The following is a 19841-nucleotide window of genomic DNA, read 5'->3' as shown; positions in this document are numbered from 1 at the left end:
CACTAAACCTGGATTTCTCCCCATCTTTCACATTGTCCGTAACTGGTTTTGCTGGTAACTGAATCTCCAGAACATGCTGATTTCCATGGGCATACAACTAAGCAAGTTGGAAAGTGAAAGGACTAAGTTATTGGTCTCCAGGTCTAAACCAGCTGTATTTATGGGCCTCTGGGCCAAAAGAAGACATCAGACAAAGAGTTTGGACTTTGTTCTGTATCTATGATCTGAAGATAGAAAGAGGTAGTAGTGCTTAATTATTATGAGTATATTTGTACCGCTAAAATAAACAGTATCAGATCGTGAAACTTTTAATTTCTTTTAAATTCTCTTCTCCCACCAAAGCAGAGTGTCTGCATTTAAACTGCGTATTGAAATTATTCCCACCAATGCTGAAATCCCAGACTGACCTTGGGAGTTGTTTGGAGAGTTCTAATTGTCCCACAGCATGTAGTGGTAGTTTGTCCATGAGAAAAACTACAAGGCTTTAATAAATTTATTTAATAAATAATTATGTGAATTTGAAAGGAATTAAAGAAATAACCCTGACAAAGCTCTGCCTCTAAGTGTATATATAACCTGCGTGGAAGACAAAGCACACAGCATCTGTGCACTGGATAGTTTTAGAGCAAATTGGCTCTTCACAAGGAAAGAGAGGGATTGAGCCAGGTTGTACATTATTTTATTAAGTGTAGAGGATGTTTACAGCCACCGATCTCCAAAGACTATAATTTTTGATTCTACTGATTTATTACAGTGCTCTAGAGACTTGAAAGCACTTGATTCTCTGTTATGAGTGGGAAATGAAATTTGGAACTCAGTTTTCAAAAATATGCACGCTAATGGATTGCTCCATGTTTTTTATGAAACTAAATTAGTCAATTCTCTCTCTGATTTTGTTTGCTGAGTGGATTTTTATGTTTCTAAAAATATTACCATAATTTCACTAAAGCAATGCAGTTTTTTCTTAGAAAAAAAAGAGGAAAATATTGATTAGATATTAATTAAGACTATGTATATTTTTTTCTTGTGATGCTGTGAAACAGGTTTTCACTACTTCCTAGGATATCTATTCCCTTGTTTGTTTTGATTCTTTGCAGTAACTTCCTCATTGACTGCTGGAGGAAATCACACAGAAAACAAAATCTAAAGATAGGGATTGTAAAAGCATAGCATGTAATAGCACCAGGGAGGGCAGGACAAAGACTAAGATGCAGCCAGCAAGGGATAGATAGACATAAAATTACACTTTAAATGCATTAATAGCAAGAAAGGAAAATGTTTGTCTTCTACTCAACATATTGGAGTTCAACCTTCGCTAAAATGGTCGACTGCAAAAGCTGGTTATTGCAAATAATAGTAGGAAAAATGACAATAACATCTCAGATTACAATACAAAGGGAAGTTTTGGTGGTACATATGCTTTTAGTGCCAGGTGATTTTTGAAAAATTGGTCAGAGTAATCTCAGAGCTATTATCAGGATATTCCAGGGAATTTGTGACTGCCGGCTGACATATCAAAAGACTAGGAAAGAGCAAACATCATGACTGTTAATAGAAAGAGAAGCTGGAGAATTAGAGAACTAGCCAAGGTAACTTCAATCTCTAGGAAGAAATCTGAAATAAATAAACAAATTATTTGTATGCAGCAGCAAGATTAAAAAAATCAATGATTGCCCTGAAGGATTTGTCAAGAATAAGTAGTGACAATCAATCTAATTTCCTCTTGTGATCGTATAACACATCTTGTAGCTGGGTGACAGGTGGTTGCTGCAACATATCTTGATTTCAGGAAGGTTTATGACATTTCTTGGCATTACAATATTTGAAACAAGTATTATGTAGATTTGGTTGTACAGACTTTGTTGGATAATCCAATAATAGTTATAAATGGTTCACTTTCAAATCTGACATATTGACTACAAGTCCTGAAAAGTTCACAGAATCACAGAATCACAAGGTTGGAAAGGACCCATTGGATCATCGAGTCCAACCATTCCGTTCTGTCCTGGATCCAATCCCCTTGAGTACTCCTTTTATGATGCATTAGCAAAAGTAAACCTACTAGCCTCCAGAGGAGGCTGCAAAGATGGTCCAAGGGCTGGAGCGCCTCCCATAGGAGACTGAGAGAGTTGGAGTTGTTCAGCCTGGAGAAGACAAGGCTCGAGGAGATCTTATAGCGACCTTCCAGTGCCTGAAGGGGCTACAAGAAATCTGGGGAGGGACTGTTTACAAAGGCTTATAGTGAAGGACGAGGGGGCAATGGGTATAAACTGGAGAGGGGCAGATTTAGACTAGACATAAGAAGGAATTTCTTAAAGAGGAGGGTGGTGAGGCCCTGGCCCAGGTTGCCCAGGGAAGCTGTGGCTGCCCCATCCCTGGAGGGGTTCCAGGCCAGGTTGGATGGGCCTTGGGCAGCCTGAGCCAGTGGGAGGTGTCCCTGCCCATGGCAGGGGGTGGAACTGGATGAGCTTTAATGTCCCTTCCCCACCAAACTCTTCTATGATTCTATGTTTGATGTCAGAAATAATTTCTTTATCACTAGGAAAGATAATAAAGTGCTAGAAGAGATTCTTGAGAGAAATTATGACGTCTCCATTACTGGAGATCCTGAGAACATTAGCGTATTTTTAGGAACAAAAAAGGTATCATGGCTATTGCATTTTGGAAAAGATAATGTACTGTGCAGAAGTCTCTTTTCCACTCTGTTTTTGATAATTGTGTGATCCTAATTCTGAATAAGAAACTTCTCAAATATGGAGAGTTTTCCCATTGTTTCTCATAGCAGAACTGCTGCTTCAGGTATGCCAGGACCATGTTTGCTTGGCTTCATGCTGCAGAATAAACGAAGCCTTGCGTATACTCATGTATGATCAATTTGTCTTTCATTTTTCTCATTTTCTCAAAAACAGACAAAAATAGTTTAAAAGTATACCATACAGTAACACAATTACTTTCTCCTGATTGATAGTCTGGAAAGATTAGATTCCTGTAGACTATAATTATTCTTAATTGCCATAAGCATAAAAAGACCATGTAGAGATAGAATTGAAATCTTTCTTGGTAATTGTTTTAACTTTATTTATATGGGAGGTCAGTTATGCAATTCCTAATGAAATTCTCTTGATCTGCTTCAGAGATCTTTGCTGGGGCCTCAGGTCTTCTAGTGGAAAAAACTCGCTGTAATGGAAGAAGTAGCACTGTAAAGCACTTAAACTTTTTAACCTCTAGCCACTAAAGTAGTATGTAGTGCCACTGTGAGATAATAACTTTTAGTGCTGTACTGATTTTAAACACAAGCAAGCTGGAAAACACAAAAAAAAGGCAGAAGGTTTGCCCAACTTGACAAAACAAATCTATACATAATTGAATTCTGAAAACTGTGGTTGCATTTCTGAACATATTTTGTGAAATCTTACTGTGCTTCCTAGAAAAAAATATGTTGACAGTATATTCATAGTATTCATGTGTTCCTTTTTGCATGTGTGTTAATGAAATGTTTATATTAGATTGCCCTTTCACATTGTAAGACTTCAAAACATTGGATTCTAGAAACTCTACAGAAGTAGAGTATCACGTAAAGGAAGCCTATCCCTATGTAAGGAAGAATATACAAAAGAGTATATTTAAGCAGTTTTCCTCATCCTAATGTGTTGGCCATGTCTTCCAGAGGTCGTCTGGGTCTGTGTTGTCTGGGAGTGGCTCAAGGCAATTCTGTCTTCAGTGAAGAATCATAGTCTCTGATTAAGCATCTTCCTGAGCTTCCCCTAATTGTTAGAATATTTTAAAAAATATTAATAACTCTTCTTTATTGTCATTGCCTTTGTGTATTTCTGCCTTGTGAATTGTGATGTTTTAGAGAATATAATTTTCTGCATGGACCTCTGCTCTTAGCAGCTTTTAGAAGCGATTGTTTTTCCATTTAATATTACAGAACTGTGATTTCACTGGATTACTACTATGAGATCAGTTCTCCTTCAGGGTTATTCTCCAATTAAAATTATATTGATGTATATATATTGTATTATTTGTAAGCAGAATTACCATTTTGTAGATTGAGGGATAACAAGGAGAAGAAAGTCAGACTGAATTTGAGACAAGAGGGAATGGCCTTGACTCATGCCAGGGCAGGTTCAGATTGGACAGTAGGGAAGATTTCTTCACCGAAAGTGTTATTAGTCACTGGCAGAGGCTGCCCAGGGAGATGATTGAGTCCTCATCCCTGGAGCGATTAAAGTACGGGTCAATGAAGTGCTTAGAGATCTGATTTAGTAGTGGACCAGTACGGTTGAGCTTGATGATCACAAAAGCCTTTTCCAGACTAGTGATTCTGTGACTCTATGAATTTTCAGACTGAGTTTTCTTCTTTAAGGACTCTTGCTAGAGCTATAGCAAACAGGTATAGTTTGAAAGAATCTCTATTTTTTTTTTTTTTTAAAGTGTTTTTCCAAACTGCAGAAGAGTTTGGGTCTTTATATGGTGAGGAGGAGAATAGCTCGCTAGATGTATTTCATTGTATTTTGCTAAAAAATAAAAATAATATACAAGACCAAAGAAAATTGTGAAGGACCTGAATTTTACAGTTTTATTAAGTTTGGTTAGTTCCTGCTTCACAAATTGATTTAGTATAAGAATGCATAACCAGTAATGCAACTTAGTACGTGTCTTCAAAATTGAGTTTTGGGTTAGGATCCTAATATGAACAAGGCTATTATGAGGAAAGGTGAGTGATATCAGCCCCAGTTTTCCCAGTGTCTTTGTTAAAACAGGCAAACAGAGAGAAGAAACTGTTACGACTGTGTGAAAGGATTCATATTCCAGGTTTTGTGCAGGTAGGCAATTCCTTGGAAGACACACAGATTTGGATACATACCTGTCTTTATAGTTCCCTTTGGGGCAGTATGAGCATGTTGTTATTTGTTGAGTTCAAACTGTGCCCACTTTGGACGCACGAATTTCATTCTCAAACTGAAGCACATGAAATACTTCGGTGTCGTCATTTCTGAGTTCCTCTGTGCTTTCATCTCTAAGGCGTTATATTTTGAATAGCAGCCGGTTAGACATAACTGAGTGCAGTTGATGCACAATGGAAGCCATTAATGTAATGCAGCAAAACTTCTAGCATTCCGATGCTGGGGTTTTCTTTTCAGTTAATCATTGTGCATGTAAAAGGACTGCTTTTTTCTCTTCAATATCTGTACTTTTCAAAACATGCTGTCTACCAGTTGCTTGAAAAAAAAATGACTTAAACTACCTCAAGATGTACTTCTCTTTGCTTTCTTAATTTTATATTGTTCCATACTGTTTCATGGTATGACATTGGTTCTTAGCTGGCGTCTGTTGAAGATTCTTAGCCCACTTCAATTACATAAGTGTACCCATCTGTTCTTACATTTCATACATCAGAGGTCTACTTGACTTTCTTTCTTCGTTTCCCTCTGGAGTGTTTTGCGTTTTACTTTTCGTAACTACTTAACTAAAAGTACTATATACAAAACGTACTGATTGCTTTATTAAATGTAACACATGTTAAGTTTCCATTCACTGCAGCATCAAGAGGGTTTATTGCTGTAGGAAAACAATAAGTGCAAATAAAACCTTTCATTTATCTGCTATGATTGGATTACATTTTGTGAGTGACCTGTTTTATCTCCTCATAATGAGTGCCATTGCTCATTTTGTTCCTACAGGAACGTTTAGAAAGTGTATTAGAACATGTTAGAAATGTAATAATAGATTGAGGATGTAAGGGTAATTTTCCATGCAGTTTCCAATAGCAGTGTCAAATTGATTATGCAGTGTGGGAATCATGGAATCACAGAATAGTTTGGGTTGGAAGGGACCTTAAGGATCATCCAGTTCCAACCCCCTGCCATGGGCAGGGACATCCCACTAAATCAGGCTGCCCAAGGCCTTGAACACCTCCAGGAATGGGGCGCCCACAGCTTCCCGTGGCTAATAAATAAAGATAATAACTGCTTGGAATAAAGCAGTGAAAGGGATGCTGAGAATGGGACTGTTTGTAGTGTAGTACCTTATTAGCACTCCTTAGAGCTTCAAATGGCAGGTTTCCATCTAAATAGCAGAATGTTTTTTATCCCAAGGCTAATATTCCTACCCACATACTGTGACCCAATTAAAGTCTCAGTAGCCTATACAAGAACCTCAAATCACTTGTTATAGACTACCAACACTTGGGTTTGTTCCATTTGTAGAACTGAATAATTATTCTTTTTCCTTGTCTATGGTTTAAATGACCATTAAATAAACCATTCAATAAGAAATATGTGTGGAAGGAGAGTAAAATTATATTAGGTATTTTAATATCTCTTTAAAAGGTTTCATAGTTTTATTATTTTTTCACTATATGCATAAATTAATTGAACATCGATTCTGATACAGGAAAATCTTCTATCTTCCTCCTTTATTTTTTAAGGACTTCATAACTTATAAGAGAGGTATACGTTTGGAATCCTTTTTTCTTTGCTTTTTACCCTTCCATATACTTTTTGGTTGATTTTCTCCTCTTTATATACACGTGTAGCCTCCTTCCTTTCGTTCTTTTACTTTTTCCTCTTCCTCTTATATATTGTTACGTTTTAGCTTTCTGTCCAGTTATCCCCAAGCCATGCAAATAGCAGTAAAGCAACTCTAAAACTCACTGAGCTCACCAGCTATCTTCCAGTAACAATTCTGTGCAACCCTATGCAACAACCCTATGAAGTGCTACAGACTGGGGGAAGAATGGCTGGAGAGCTGCACGGAAGAGAAGGACCTGGGGGTGCTGGTTGACAGCCGACTGAACATGAGCCAGCAGTGTGCCCAGGTGGCCAAGAAGGCCAACGGCATCTTGGCTTGGATCAGAAATGGGGTCACCAGCAGGTCCAGGGAGGTTATTCTCCCTCTGTACTCGGCACTGGTGAAACCGCACCTTGAGTACTGTGTTCGGTTCTGGACCCCTCACCACAAGAAGGATGTTGAGCTCTGGAGCGTGTCCAGAGAAGAGCAACAAAGCTGGTGAGGGGGGCTGGAGAACAAGTCTGACGAGGAGCGGCTGAGAGAGCTGGGGTTGTTTAGCCTGGAGAAGAGGAGGCTGAGGGGAGACCTTATTACTCTCTACAACTACCTGAAAGGAGGCTGTGGAGAGGAGGGAGCTGGCCTCTTCTCCCAAGGGACAGGGGACAGGACAAGAGGGAATGGCCTGAAGCTCCGTCAGGGGAGGTTCAGGTTGGATATCAGAAAAAACTTCTTCACAGTAAGAGTCATTGGGCACTGGAACAGCTGCCCAGGGAGGTGGTTGAGTCGCCTTCCCTGGAGGTGTTTAAGGAACGGGTGGATGAAGTGCTTAGGGACATGGTTTAGGGAGTGTTAGGAATGGTTGGACTCGATGATCCAATGGGTCCTTTCCAACCTTGTGATTCTGTGATTCTGTGTGTGATTCTTCCCCAAGAAAGTATCACGTTCAGCCTTTGGAGCAATCCATATTTAAATCAATTCAACCGTTGCTTTTCTCCTAAACGTACAAAAATCCCAAAACGGATGATCAAAAAGCTTGTGGGTCTTCTAGCTGCACTATACTTCTCTTCTTAAATGTATACATGTACTGAGGCTTCAACCAGTATTTTGCAGTGATACTCTTCTCCAAGCTTTAAATTTATCTGCAAATATCTACTTGTTGATTTTTTTCACATGTTCATTAAAAAAAAAAAAAGAATAAATTGATGTAGGCATTCATTTTATAGATGTCTTCATTATTCAGGAAATGCTGCAGCATTTTGTTCCCTGGCACCTTTAATACTTAGGTCCGTGTTTCACGGTGCTAATACACAAACAAACGTGTTATTTGTAATACACAAATCTTGGGATTTAAAAGACTTTTGGAATGATTTTTATCGTTGGCATTTTTAATGATATTGAACTATTGTATACCAGCTAGTCTTTTACAGGTAAGTTTTTTATTTCTTTTGTAAGATATATATCAGCACTTTGTTTTTTCATGTTTCTGCTGTGAGGTGTACAATTGTTTCCTTGTTCCACAAATTATTTTCACACAAAGCTAAGTAATGGTTTCAAAGAAAATGAGAATCGAAAAAATTTTAATCAGCTTATGATATATCTTGGGAATTATAATCGAATCGAGAAACAAAACAGGTCCTTATATTTTATAAGGGTTCTGAGATTTTTTTATTTGCTCTCATGATCTGTTGTTTGTTTTTTCCTGATTTTTTTCCCTGTAATTAGATGTTTTGTTAGTCATTTCAATCGAATAGAGTAATATTCAGTGCAATATATCCAAACTGTAACTGAACTATTGCTGTTTGATTTTGTGTAGACTTTGATGAAGTGGAATGAATAGGTAACTTTATCACGGTCGGTGTAGATAGAATCACAGAATGTTTTTAGTTTGAAGGGACCTTAAAGACCATCCAGTTCCAACCCCTCTGTGATAGGCAGGGACACCTCTTACTAGATCAGGCTGCCTAATATGATGTTTTATGAAGCACCTGAGGAAGCTGCAGACTTTATCTGTGACTTATTTTTGCCATTTGATGTGGATAGTTCCAAAATTATTTGGTGAGTTCTGCTGTAAGAATAAATGGTGTTTATAACGATGATAAACAAAGAACATAATAGCCAATGTCCTTTGCTTATTAATATTTTAGTACTGTAACATGTTAATAAATGGTCTGCGTTTGCAAGGCAGCAAAAATGACTTTCTGAATGTAAGAGACAATATTGTATTGCTCGCACCCTATGATTTGGACATTATTCTTCTTGTCTGTATTATTTGATATTATATTACCATGCTGATCAACTCAATAATAATACAGTTTCTAGTTGATTATCAACAATACTACAACATATTTTGTTAAAGTAATGAAGTTTCTGAACATCTTATTTCCAAATTTTTGCTGACTACTACAGGAACAATATTTTGGTGAAGTTATCAAATTTACACAGTAGCAAAGTGAGAATTGGAAAGGCTATTGTCTTTATTGTATGTTTCTTGTACCTCCTTAAAATGTTAATGCTGAAGTTCAGTACATAGAGATTGTCTTGCTCAACATGTTGATTTATTATTTGTTTCTGAATAAGTTGATTGGTAAGAGATGTAATTGATACATTGGATAATGAAATTGGAAAACGATGTGTGAGATTTTCTTGATACAGGACTGTGAGCATCCATCTCTGCTATTAGGCACTACCTGACCATTCTTTCCACTTTAGTGTTATGTTGGTAATAACTATAGGTGTGCACACTGCGTTTTCGATAGAAAAGCATTCCTGAGATCATCACATTTTTCCTAAATGTATTCATAGAAGAAATGCTGATTTTTTTCATGCAATTTAATGCATGCCTTCTTCAGGTTTTTTTCCAGTGACTTCCAGCAAAGCTTTGTGCACTCAGTATATTCGTAGAATCATAGAACAGTTTGGGTTGGAAGGGACCTTAAATCCCATCCAGTTCCACCCCCTGCCATGGACAGGGACACCTCCCACTGGCTCAGGCTGCCCAAGGCCCATCCAACCTGGCCTGGAACACCTCCAGGGATGGGGCAGCCACAGCTTCCCTGGGCAACCTGGACCAGGGCCTCACCACTCTCATCATCATGAAGAAATTCCTCCTTATATCTAGCCTAAATCTGCCCCTCTCCAGTTTATACCCATCGCCCCTCATCCTATCCCACAAGCCTTTGTAAACAGTCCCTCCCCAGAGTTCTTGTAGCCCCTTCAGGTACTGGAAGGTCACGCTAAGATCTCCTCAGAGCCTTCTCTTCTCCAGGCTGAACAACCTCAACTCTCTCAGCGTGTCCTCATATGGGATATGCTCCAGCCCTCTGATCATCCTTGTAGCCCACAAGTAGTATTCACAAGTGCTACGACATTTCTGCCCCAGTGCAGCTCAATATTTTCTCTAAGTATAGTCTTAACTCAAATGTGCAGCCTTGTCAACAACAGCTGTATAGTCAGATTGGTGGATCACTCCAGATTTAAGTACTTCTTTTAAGGGCAGTATGTTCCTCTTAATTTTTCTGTTTGTTGTTTGTGGTGGGTAACTATATTCATTATATTCTACGCTTTGTCATTATTCCTTTGTACATTTGCATTTACCTCAAAAGGATGCTTGCACACCAACTGAATTTTATTTTTTCTATTACAGTGGTGGGAAGGCAAATGTGAAGAAGGGGATGATGCATCCTATTCTAACATGACTGCTCTTCTTTGTGGAAAGACTTGACTTATTCAGATATATCTTATTGCCCACTGAGAAGTTCAATTTTCAATTGTTTTCTTTTACAGGTCATACACATGGGATGGGTAAATGAGAGACTTGAAGGAACTGATTCATCTCAGCTCTACAAATTCAGGTTTCTGGCGCTGAAGGGTTCATCCTTCTACATTTTCAGCACTCCGCCGGTAAAAAAATAACACTTTTGTGACAGTTACATTGTAAATGGGAACCTGTTTGTTGTGTTTGGGTTTGTTTTTCCTTATCAAGTGAAGTTGTCAGCTGAGATTTCCAAAGAAGTTAAAGTCATAGATGCCACTTAATTACAATAAGCTTTAGATATTTAACAACTTTCAAGGTCCTCTGAAAATCTTCCTGTACCTGGATAATGCAAGGAATTTCTAACAGGAAGCGTTCTACTGTTTTCAAGTTTTAAGTTCAGACTTTCCTCTGACTCATTAGTCCTAATATTTCTTATCTTATTTATTCTAAGGTATTTTGTAGGTGTAATGAGTTGGTAGTTACTCTGCTTTCTTAAAGACAAGATACATCATGAAATGCTCCATCCATACTGCTAGTAGATACTTGTGAAGGTTATACACAGAAAAGGTACAAGATTGAACTGTTACAGAAAATCCAATGCTGATTGGACGGTTAGAACAGACTACATCATCTTGCTTTGATAATTTACGTAGCTAGTAATTAGGATGCTATTTCACAACAAATGGCTTATCTAATATTTCTCTTAAAAAATAACTAATAAAAATTAATTTAAAAGAATGAAACAGAAACGAGCTGTAGAATTCTTAAAAAATAACCCTTAATTACCACAGGGTATTTTATCCTTTCTTGCTTTTTTCTCTGGAGAGCCTTTGCTTTAAACAAGTCAAAATGAATAAAATATGGAATGAGAATGTGATTTCAGTTCTACCACTTCGTTACGGTTTTGCTTAGAAAGTGGTCAGTCCCCCCGTTTCTGCAGCTGCTTGAAAGAAAAACTGGTCCTTTACATCTACACAACTGCAGACCTTTGGGAAGTGTGTGCTCTTTGAACTTTATTTATGAACTCAAATGAGAAGCAATTAGTAACACTTTTTCTCTCTCTAGATCGGCATTCTAAATCCGATGATCCAATTAACTTCAAGCATTTTTAAATGGCTAATAGTATTCTTTTTGAAGCGAAACAACACATCTGGGAAAAGCTTTTTTTTTCCCTCTAAAAAAATATTGGTCTATATGTTAATTGAAGGAATTAAAATTTGATTCAATTACTGCAATCCAATTAAAATGCAAAAACAATGTAAAAATATTAAACAAATAAATAACACACCACATGAATGCTTTTCCTTTATAATTTTTAGTTGGTGTTTTCAGATCTGATTTTGAGGAAGCATTTTTGATATAATTAAAACTATCCATCTGCATGATACTAATTTGGGATAGACTACATCATTGATCGTGTTCAGCTCTCTACTAAGAACAGACAAGTGAGGATTGATATTTGGTAGCATTTGTACCATGCTACCGTCAGTACTACATTGTGTTGTGTTTCTGCACAAAAAAAACTGATTTTTCTAAAAAAAGGAACAAAGAGGACCTCTTCGGTCAATGTTTTGTGCCATCCCAGTACTCAGATACACCAGTAAGTGTGACAGAGCCTATAAATCATAAAATCTTTTGACCAGTTTTCTTGCTATTTGATCATTCCACTGATGTTTTATATCAAGGAAGAAATAAAACAGAAAATTTCTCACCTGGAGAATTCAATTCTGGATCTACAGTCACACTCTTTGAAGATGATTATCTGTGCCTTGAGGGTACCTCCAGCCATGACTGTTCCTGACCACCTCCCCTGGCACTCCCCGCACCCTTCCTGCACACCAGGATCCCATTGCAGCTCCCCTGGTACCCTCAGGTCCTGCTCAAAGAGCGCAGTAGAGCAAGTCTTCAGCTCCCCAAAGTCCTGTCCTGCCCAGCCATGAGCCCAAATGACCCAAGCCTACCCAATGAGCCTGGCCTCGGCCCATCCCTGTCCCCACGGGGACGCCTGGAGCCTGGAACTGGGGCTGCCCCTAGTCTCTGAGGCTGCCCTGCTCCTGGCTGGGGACATAGAATCATAGAATCACCAGGTTGGAAGGGACCCACTGGGTCATTGAGTCCAATCATTCCTAACGTTCCCTAAACCATGTCCCTCACCTGCTCGTCCACCTGTCCCTTAAACACCTCCAGGGAAGGTGACTCCACCCCTTCCCCGGGCAGCCTCTGCCAGTGACCAATGACCCTTTCCATGAAAATTTTTTTCCTGATGTCCAGCCTCAGCCTCCCCTGGCACAGCTTGAGGCCATTCCCCCTTGTCCTGTCCCCTGTCACTTGGGAGAAGAGCCCAGCTCCCTCCTCTCCACAACCTCCTTTCAGGTAGTTGTAGAGAGTAATAAGGTCTCCCCTCAGCCTCCTCTTCTCCAGGCTGAATAACCCCAGCTCTCTCAGCCGCTCCTCGTCAGACTTGTTCTCCAGCCCCTCACCAGTTCCGTTGCTCTTCTCTGGACACACTCCAGAGCCTCAACATCCTTCTTGTGGTGAGGGGTCCAGAACTGAACACAGTATTCAAGGTGCGGTCTCACCAGTGCTGAGTACAGAGGGAGAATCACCTCCCTGGACCTGCTGGTGACCCCATTTCTGATACAAGCCAAGATGCCATTGGCCTTCTTGGCCCCCTGGGCACACTGCTGGCTCATGTTCAGTCAGCTCTCAACCAACACCCTCAGGTCCTTCTCCTCCGTGCAGCTTTCTAGCCAGACTTCCCCAGTCTGTAGCACTGCATAGGGTTGTTGTGCCCCAAGTGCAGGACCCCGCTTTTGGCCTTGTTGAACCTCATCCCATTGGTCTCGGCCCAGCAGTCCAGCCTGTTCAGATCCCTTTGCAGAGCCTCCCTACCCTCCAGCAGATCCACACTTCCACCCAGCTTAGTGTCATCTGCGTATAGTGTGTCTGGCTGGGACAGAGGAAACGTTCTTCCTAGCAGCCCTCATGGCAATGGGGTTTGTGTTTGCAGCTAGAACTTGGCTGTTGCTGAGCTTTGCTCACACAGTGTTTATCTGTTTCTCACACTGTTCACCCTGGGGGTGGGCTAGAGGTTAGGAGGGGACACCACCAGGACAACTGACCCAAACAGGCCAAAAGGGATATTACGTACCATAAAACATCAAATTCAGCAATAGTAAAATGGGGATTTGGTCTTCAAAAGTTGCCATTCCTGGGGGACTGGCTGAGAACTGGTCTTCTTGGGGCAGGCAGGGTACAGCTACCTTTGAATCACTTGGTTTTTATCTCTTCCCATCAGTTATTAAACTGCCTTTATTTTGTCCCACAAGTTTTCTTGATTTTGCTCTTCACATTCTCTCCCCCATCCCGCTGCAGGCGGATGGGGACTTAGCCAGCGGCGTGGTGGGTGCTGAGCTCTTGGATGGGCTCAACCCAGTACAGGGTGATGGGATGGGCCCTGGCTAGCAAGGACCATGCCCTGCCAGACCCGAGGGAGCTCCCACAGCACACGGGGAGCCACCAACTCACACTGTGCCCTAACATTGTCGCGTGTCCCAGCTCTGTAGCTGGAAACCCAGGTACCTGCACAGAGCCATAGGGCTGTTCCACTATTTTTAGAAACATTTACTGGTACTACTCTTCCCATGACTCCCACTGACTTTTGTTTCGCTATGTTAAGTGAAAAATAAAAATATGGATTGTCTTAGCACAAAAATACAGATACTTTAACTTTCTTGACCTTTAGAAAACAAGAGTTGAACATAATGTTTTGTTTCAAAGATGTTTCAATGATGGTATTGCTGTTTGCAGACTGAATCAATGTAATGCATCAGCGTAGCAATGTAGTGTGCACAGAGTAGGTGACCTACAAGTCATACAGTTATCTTTAGTTGTAATGACTTTACCCATAATTTTACAACCGTTTCTAAAAGAATCTGGTACAATTTCTAATCTTTTTCTATTTCATTGTGTGTAAAAGATGATATGAATGTAAATACAGCTGCTAACCTTTATAAGAATGGAAAACATAGTTACCCATGGGCAAAAATAAAGAAAAATTTAGAGGAAATGTGGATATTATAATATGAAAGTAGCTAGTATGACAAGTAACAGTCTATTTATACTCTATTTCAACAATATCTCAGATGGTGTTTCCAAAAATGTAGACACTGCACCACAGAAGTAAATATCACAAACAGTATGATTAACAGAAAATGGTCTTTCTACATCCCTAAAGTGGCTTATCTGACTATTTAAGAAATCTACAGAATTCATTTACAGATTGCTGTATCAGAATTGTGACGCATTTCTGAAAACTGCCCGTATGATAAACACCGTCGCACACATAGAAATTATTCTTGTGTTAATGTTAATCTTGAAAAGTTCTCCATTCTTATCCGAGGAGAAATTGGAGAGACACTATTCAGAATTGTCTTTCAAAATCAAACTATTTTTTACGTCACTGAAATTTTTCAGAAAAATGAGTTGTTTTGGTTCTATGGAATATGTGCTATAAGTAGGGGGGACTGTTTGATTTTTTCCCTCTTCCCCATGGTTCAACGTGTTTTTTAAATTCAAGTCTTAAAGTAGCTATATCTCTTGAGGTGTTGTCTTACCTTTAATTAAACAATTATCTTTTTCAACAGGATTAAGTAAATAGTGCTAAGGTGGTTTATGTGGAGGCCGTTTGGCGATCATTACTTATACTGCTTATAGTTTTCAGAAAGAGATTAAATAAAAGAATAATGTGAAAGGAACAGAAGTAGTTCCACCATTGAAAAACATGACAGAGAATAGAAGCTTGACTAATGTAATTAACACATGAATGGTGCTTTGGATGTTAGAGTACTGCTGTGCAAGTTCTGAATACTTATGTTTGTAATCTACTTTATACATATTGTCAATATAACATATTAGGAAAGAAGAGGCAACAAGTTGGTGGGCGTAGACTTGACCGTGACTGCCTTTGGTGAACTTTCTAATTCAACACACAACTCCTTATTTATTTGGTATCATATTGGCTAGAATCTAACTGCTCTTTAATATGTAGAATCATAGAATCTCTAGATTGGAAAAGACCTCTTAGATCATCGAATCCAACCATTCCTATCTGCCACTAAACCGTGTCCCTGAGCAAATGATGTATGTTTCATACCATTGAGTTTTAGTTGCTTTGGACATATTTAGGCTTCTTATACTGCTATGTTGTAATTAATCTCAAGAGGATTTCTTGATTTATTTTTCCTCTTCAATATATTTTAGGGTTTTTTTAAACTTATACTTCATTCAATTTTACCTGACACTGAAGAGTCAAGAGATCAGTGAAACTGGTTAATCTTGACCTAAAAGAATTTCACCTCCTTTTTAGTCCTTCTAGGTGGGTTGGATGCTTCCACTTAATTGTCAGACAATGCAGAATTCCATGTATTCCATTAATAAATACTGCAGCCATTTTGATCTTTTTGGAGTTTTACTCTTTAAATTTTTTCAAGTTTGTTACTATTTTGGGAGGCACGGGAGGTTTCTAGAACCAGATTCAGCGTTCACATATATTCAATGAGTATGTTCTATTCCCCTTGAGTTTACTGAGTTTTGAAGTGTGATTCTGTCTTCCATGCACTCCGTATTTGTTTCTCATGCTTGTCCATCCTTAAATGCTCATCTCTGAATAGGCATGAAGGTCCTTTACACCTTTCTTGTAATTCCAGAATTCTCTTCTAGGGGAGCAACTGGGTTTTAGTTTGTTATGTATGTGTCAAAAAGAATTTGACTTTATTGCTCCCTCTATTTTAATTCATAACATTTTAAAGAAAAATCAGTGAATAACACATACTCATTTAAAGCTAAGCTTATTTGGGATACGAGCCTGAACTGATATTGAGATCTCTTGGTGTAAGAAAAACTATATTTTAGTACTTCATTTATTTTCAGAAATCCTGTAATGCCCGTTTTTAAAACACAGGGAATTTACAGAAACTCATACTGAAGTAAAAATACTTCTGCATGACTTAGCTCTTGAGTAACTCTACATACTTAGTTCAGTCTCTTATTGTGGACTTAAAATTATAACTTCAGGTTTCTATTTTTCCATGTTCATTTTTATTATCCCTATGGTCATCTCAGTGCTATATGTGAGTTTAAAAATGTTTTAGAATCTTTCTGAAAGAATTAATATATCCAGGTATCTACAAAACCAAGTATTCACTACATCACATAACGCATTGGGTTCGCTAAGGAGTTGATTTTCTAATAATACTAATAACATTCAGCCAGTGTTGGTTGTAAATTCATGTATTAGACAAACAAGAATTGAAGCGGAAGCTCAGTGAATGCTATTTGCTATTTCCTGTATTTTTACACCATTTTTGACACTTCCTTACATCTGGAGTCATGTGAATGGAAGTGTGTCTCATTAAGTGACCCATTCTGAATATACCTTTTTTGGAAACATTTTGTCACGTACTTTGCTAAAATACTTTTCTTGTCATGTTAAAATAAACTCAGGAAATGGCAATCTATGGAATACCTTCAGGAATAACTCCAAGGGGAAAAAACGAGAAAAACATTTTTATTTTCTAAAGAATATATTTCAGAATCCCATTTAGCTTATTTACCTATCGTTACCCAGTTTTTAAATGATGATGGATAAGCCTGCAATAAACTGAAACACCTTTGAAAGAAAATGAAATATATTGCTCTTTGTTCTGAACTTTTCTGATTCTTTCCAGCTTTTTTTCATTGACTGGAAGTCCACGGTTATTTGTGGGGGATTTTAAAGCAATGCAGTCTTTAACGATAACATTTTAAATTGAGGCATTCTGTGATAGCCCTGAGAAAACTATAAATAATGTCAGACGTCTCTTTGGATTCCAGTATCCCTTTGTAGTATGTTTGTTTCCTCCCCCTTAAAATTCCTCTCAACATATCCTTCGTGTTCTCCCGATGACCTTGCAAGCTATGATGTTCAGACTGTTTTGTTCTTGGCTTTAAGAATGGTAGCCTTTATCTGACACAGACAATAAAAGAAAATCTAGGCTAATATAGGTACCGACAGTTACCATGCTCACTAGCTATCTCTGCTGAAAAAGTCAGAAGTTACAGAGAGTCAAAGGATGAAAGAGATGCACAGGACAATGGGGAGAAGGCTGAAGTATTCAGGGTGAATTTAATGGCACAGCAGTGTAACCATTGTCCATCATTAATAGCAGCAAAGAACCCCCAACAGTTTAAATTAATCTTCAGGAGTCAAACCAAAATATAAAGTTCAGTCATGTCTCAACAGCTCTTAGGTTATAGCCGGTGTCACTAAATTCAGTTGCACAGACAGAAGATTAAGTCGATACTTATGCCTTTATATCTTGTCTAGCCAGGAATAGGAATGAAATATTCTCCTGCTTTTAACTCAGATTGAAAAGAACCTTTGCTTTCAAGAACTTCAAGACCAAGCAACAAAATAGCCACCATTCTAGCCTGTAAACCTTATTTTGCAGGAAACAAGAAGATTTCTGAGGAGCTGCAGTAATGGGCCAAAATCTGTATTATTTCATTATTTTCTTTTCAAACAGCCATCAATGTACAAAAAGATTTCTCTGTACATAAGAATTAAGCAAAGTCCTGCAGACTCTATTTTGCCGTGTTTAAATGTATAATATTTCTTTATGAATCAACTTCCTTTTTTTTTTCCTCTCTGTTTAGGTTGTTTCTACACTTGTGTTACTGTATACTCTTAAACATAATTATAAAGCAAAATTCAGATAAAATAATGAATGCAACTTTCTAGAAGGAAAACAGTAGCAGAAATATGAAAAGTAGAAAAGTATGACTCTAAAAATTGTTACATTTTATGAGGTAATGGGAGGACAAGTATAGTATCTAAAATTGCTTTAAATTCGTTTTCTAAAACAGCTAACGTTAGATTTAAATTCAACAAAGGTCCTTTAAATTAATTTAATTTAATTATTTTTAAAGGTAGCCTAGGTAATGTCTTAAGCTTCAATTTATGATCAGAAATGGCTCATAATAAAAGAGAAAGAGAAAATGTGTAATGTGCTTTTACATATTCTACCCTATTCTTTGTTTTCAAGTGGTGTTTGCCATTGGATTGTTAAAATATAAATACTGATAAATGGAGAAGCCTAGGATGTAGGTCTCTCTAGATCCTGTAAAGATATGGTAAGAGAACTTTATCTTCTAGAGGTCTTTAGTCCCATTTGGAATAGGTGGTTCATCTCATCTACGTTTAGTCATCTAGAAGGTACAGATCTACTCTAGCGTAACAGAAACTGAAGGAAAGCGCTGCCTTTACTGATGTTTTTTTCCTTCTTTCCCAATATGTTGAAATTAAAATGAGATTATTCAGAGTTAGATTAGGTTGTTAAGATTAGATAATTCTGATAAATTAGAATTAATTACCTAAATTTAGGTAGGATGCTTTCTACACTAAGAAAGAATTCAGGTAAATGCTGAAACGCTGCTTTGAAATACATAACTGTGATATCTACTCAATAATAATGTTCATTAGTTTCAGTTGAAGTCGACATAGGGTATATAGGACTACAAAGAAGCTTAACACCAAGTTCACACACTCCTCCAAAAGCACTCTAAAATAACATTTAGTAACCGGTAGAAGCCGCATCAGTCTGCTCTAATGTGTTGCCCTGGTTTGGATTGTCACCATTTTATTACCATTTTGTTCAAGGCTTTAGAATTTATGAAGACCTAGAAATTCAACGTAAGAATAAATTCAAAATAATCATGTTGATTTTCATGCAAAACATCTGGAACGGGACTGATTGTTATAAGTGAACTATGTGCTGCTGTGAATACAGAGAAAAAGAATGTGGTATTGAGTTTTTCTTATTTTTTTTTCATGGTTAAGTTTCATCCACAGACGCCAGACAGTTTTACAGCCAAGTTTTGCTTAAACTACATAATTAAATTTTAGTTTTATGCTTTCTTCCTTTTGGCAGGGGACGAGAACAGGATAAAGCCGCATCTGCCCTAATATTCTAGGCATCCAGGTTTCTATTAGAGTCACCAAAACACTTGTTTCCATGTGCTAAAAGCCTCAGAGTTATAATTTAATCAAATTCTTCTCATATCTGTGCACGCATTCCTGTGCATTCACCAAGCGTTTGTGTTTTGCTCTAAAATATTATATTATACCAAGATGATGTGTATTCCGCTTGTTTTTTTCCTATGTATAGGTTCTTTTTTCTTTCTTTAACTACATGGACTATGTACTGTTTTTAAAAGAAAACATATTATGACATTATATCATGAACTAGAATTTATGGGAAAACCTCAAATATAATTCTGTCAAATTTTAACAGCCTGTCATGTGGACAGGATAAAAGAATTTAATCAAATGAAAACAAAAAATATGCCTTTTCGTATTCATCATGAAGGACACTGTTCACATTCTTCTTCATTTCAGATATTGCAGTCAAATAGTCCTTTTTGGGTGTTATTATAAATATTAAGATATTGGTGCCCTCGAGTATGTCAACTCAAACATGAATGTAGGAACATGTGGTGGTTTGTTAATTCTAAGGTTGAGGGTTTTTTAACT

The 19841-nt window shown here is 38.0% G+C and overlaps 1 protein-coding gene across 1 annotated transcript in view; it reads left to right on the top strand.

Moving 5' to 3' along the window:
* The window catches only part of SNTG2 (syntrophin gamma 2), a 275672-nt gene that overhangs the window by 216865 nt on the left and 38966 nt on the right, over nt 1-19841 (top strand). The window contains exon 12 of the mRNA XM_054062992.1: nt 10300-10416. Coding sequence (XP_053918967.1) covers nt 10300-10416 — 117 coding nt within the window. The remainder of the gene's footprint in view (nt 1-10299; nt 10417-19841) is intronic.

The sequence above is a fragment of the Cuculus canorus genome, chromosome 3, assembly GCF_017976375.1.
Source record: "Cuculus canorus isolate bCucCan1 chromosome 3, bCucCan1.pri, whole genome shotgun sequence".
Taxonomy (NCBI): domain Eukaryota; kingdom Metazoa; phylum Chordata; class Aves; order Cuculiformes; family Cuculidae; genus Cuculus; species Cuculus canorus.
The sequence above is the reverse complement of the archived record's forward strand: the minus strand, read 5'-3'. Positions and strand labels throughout refer to the sequence as shown.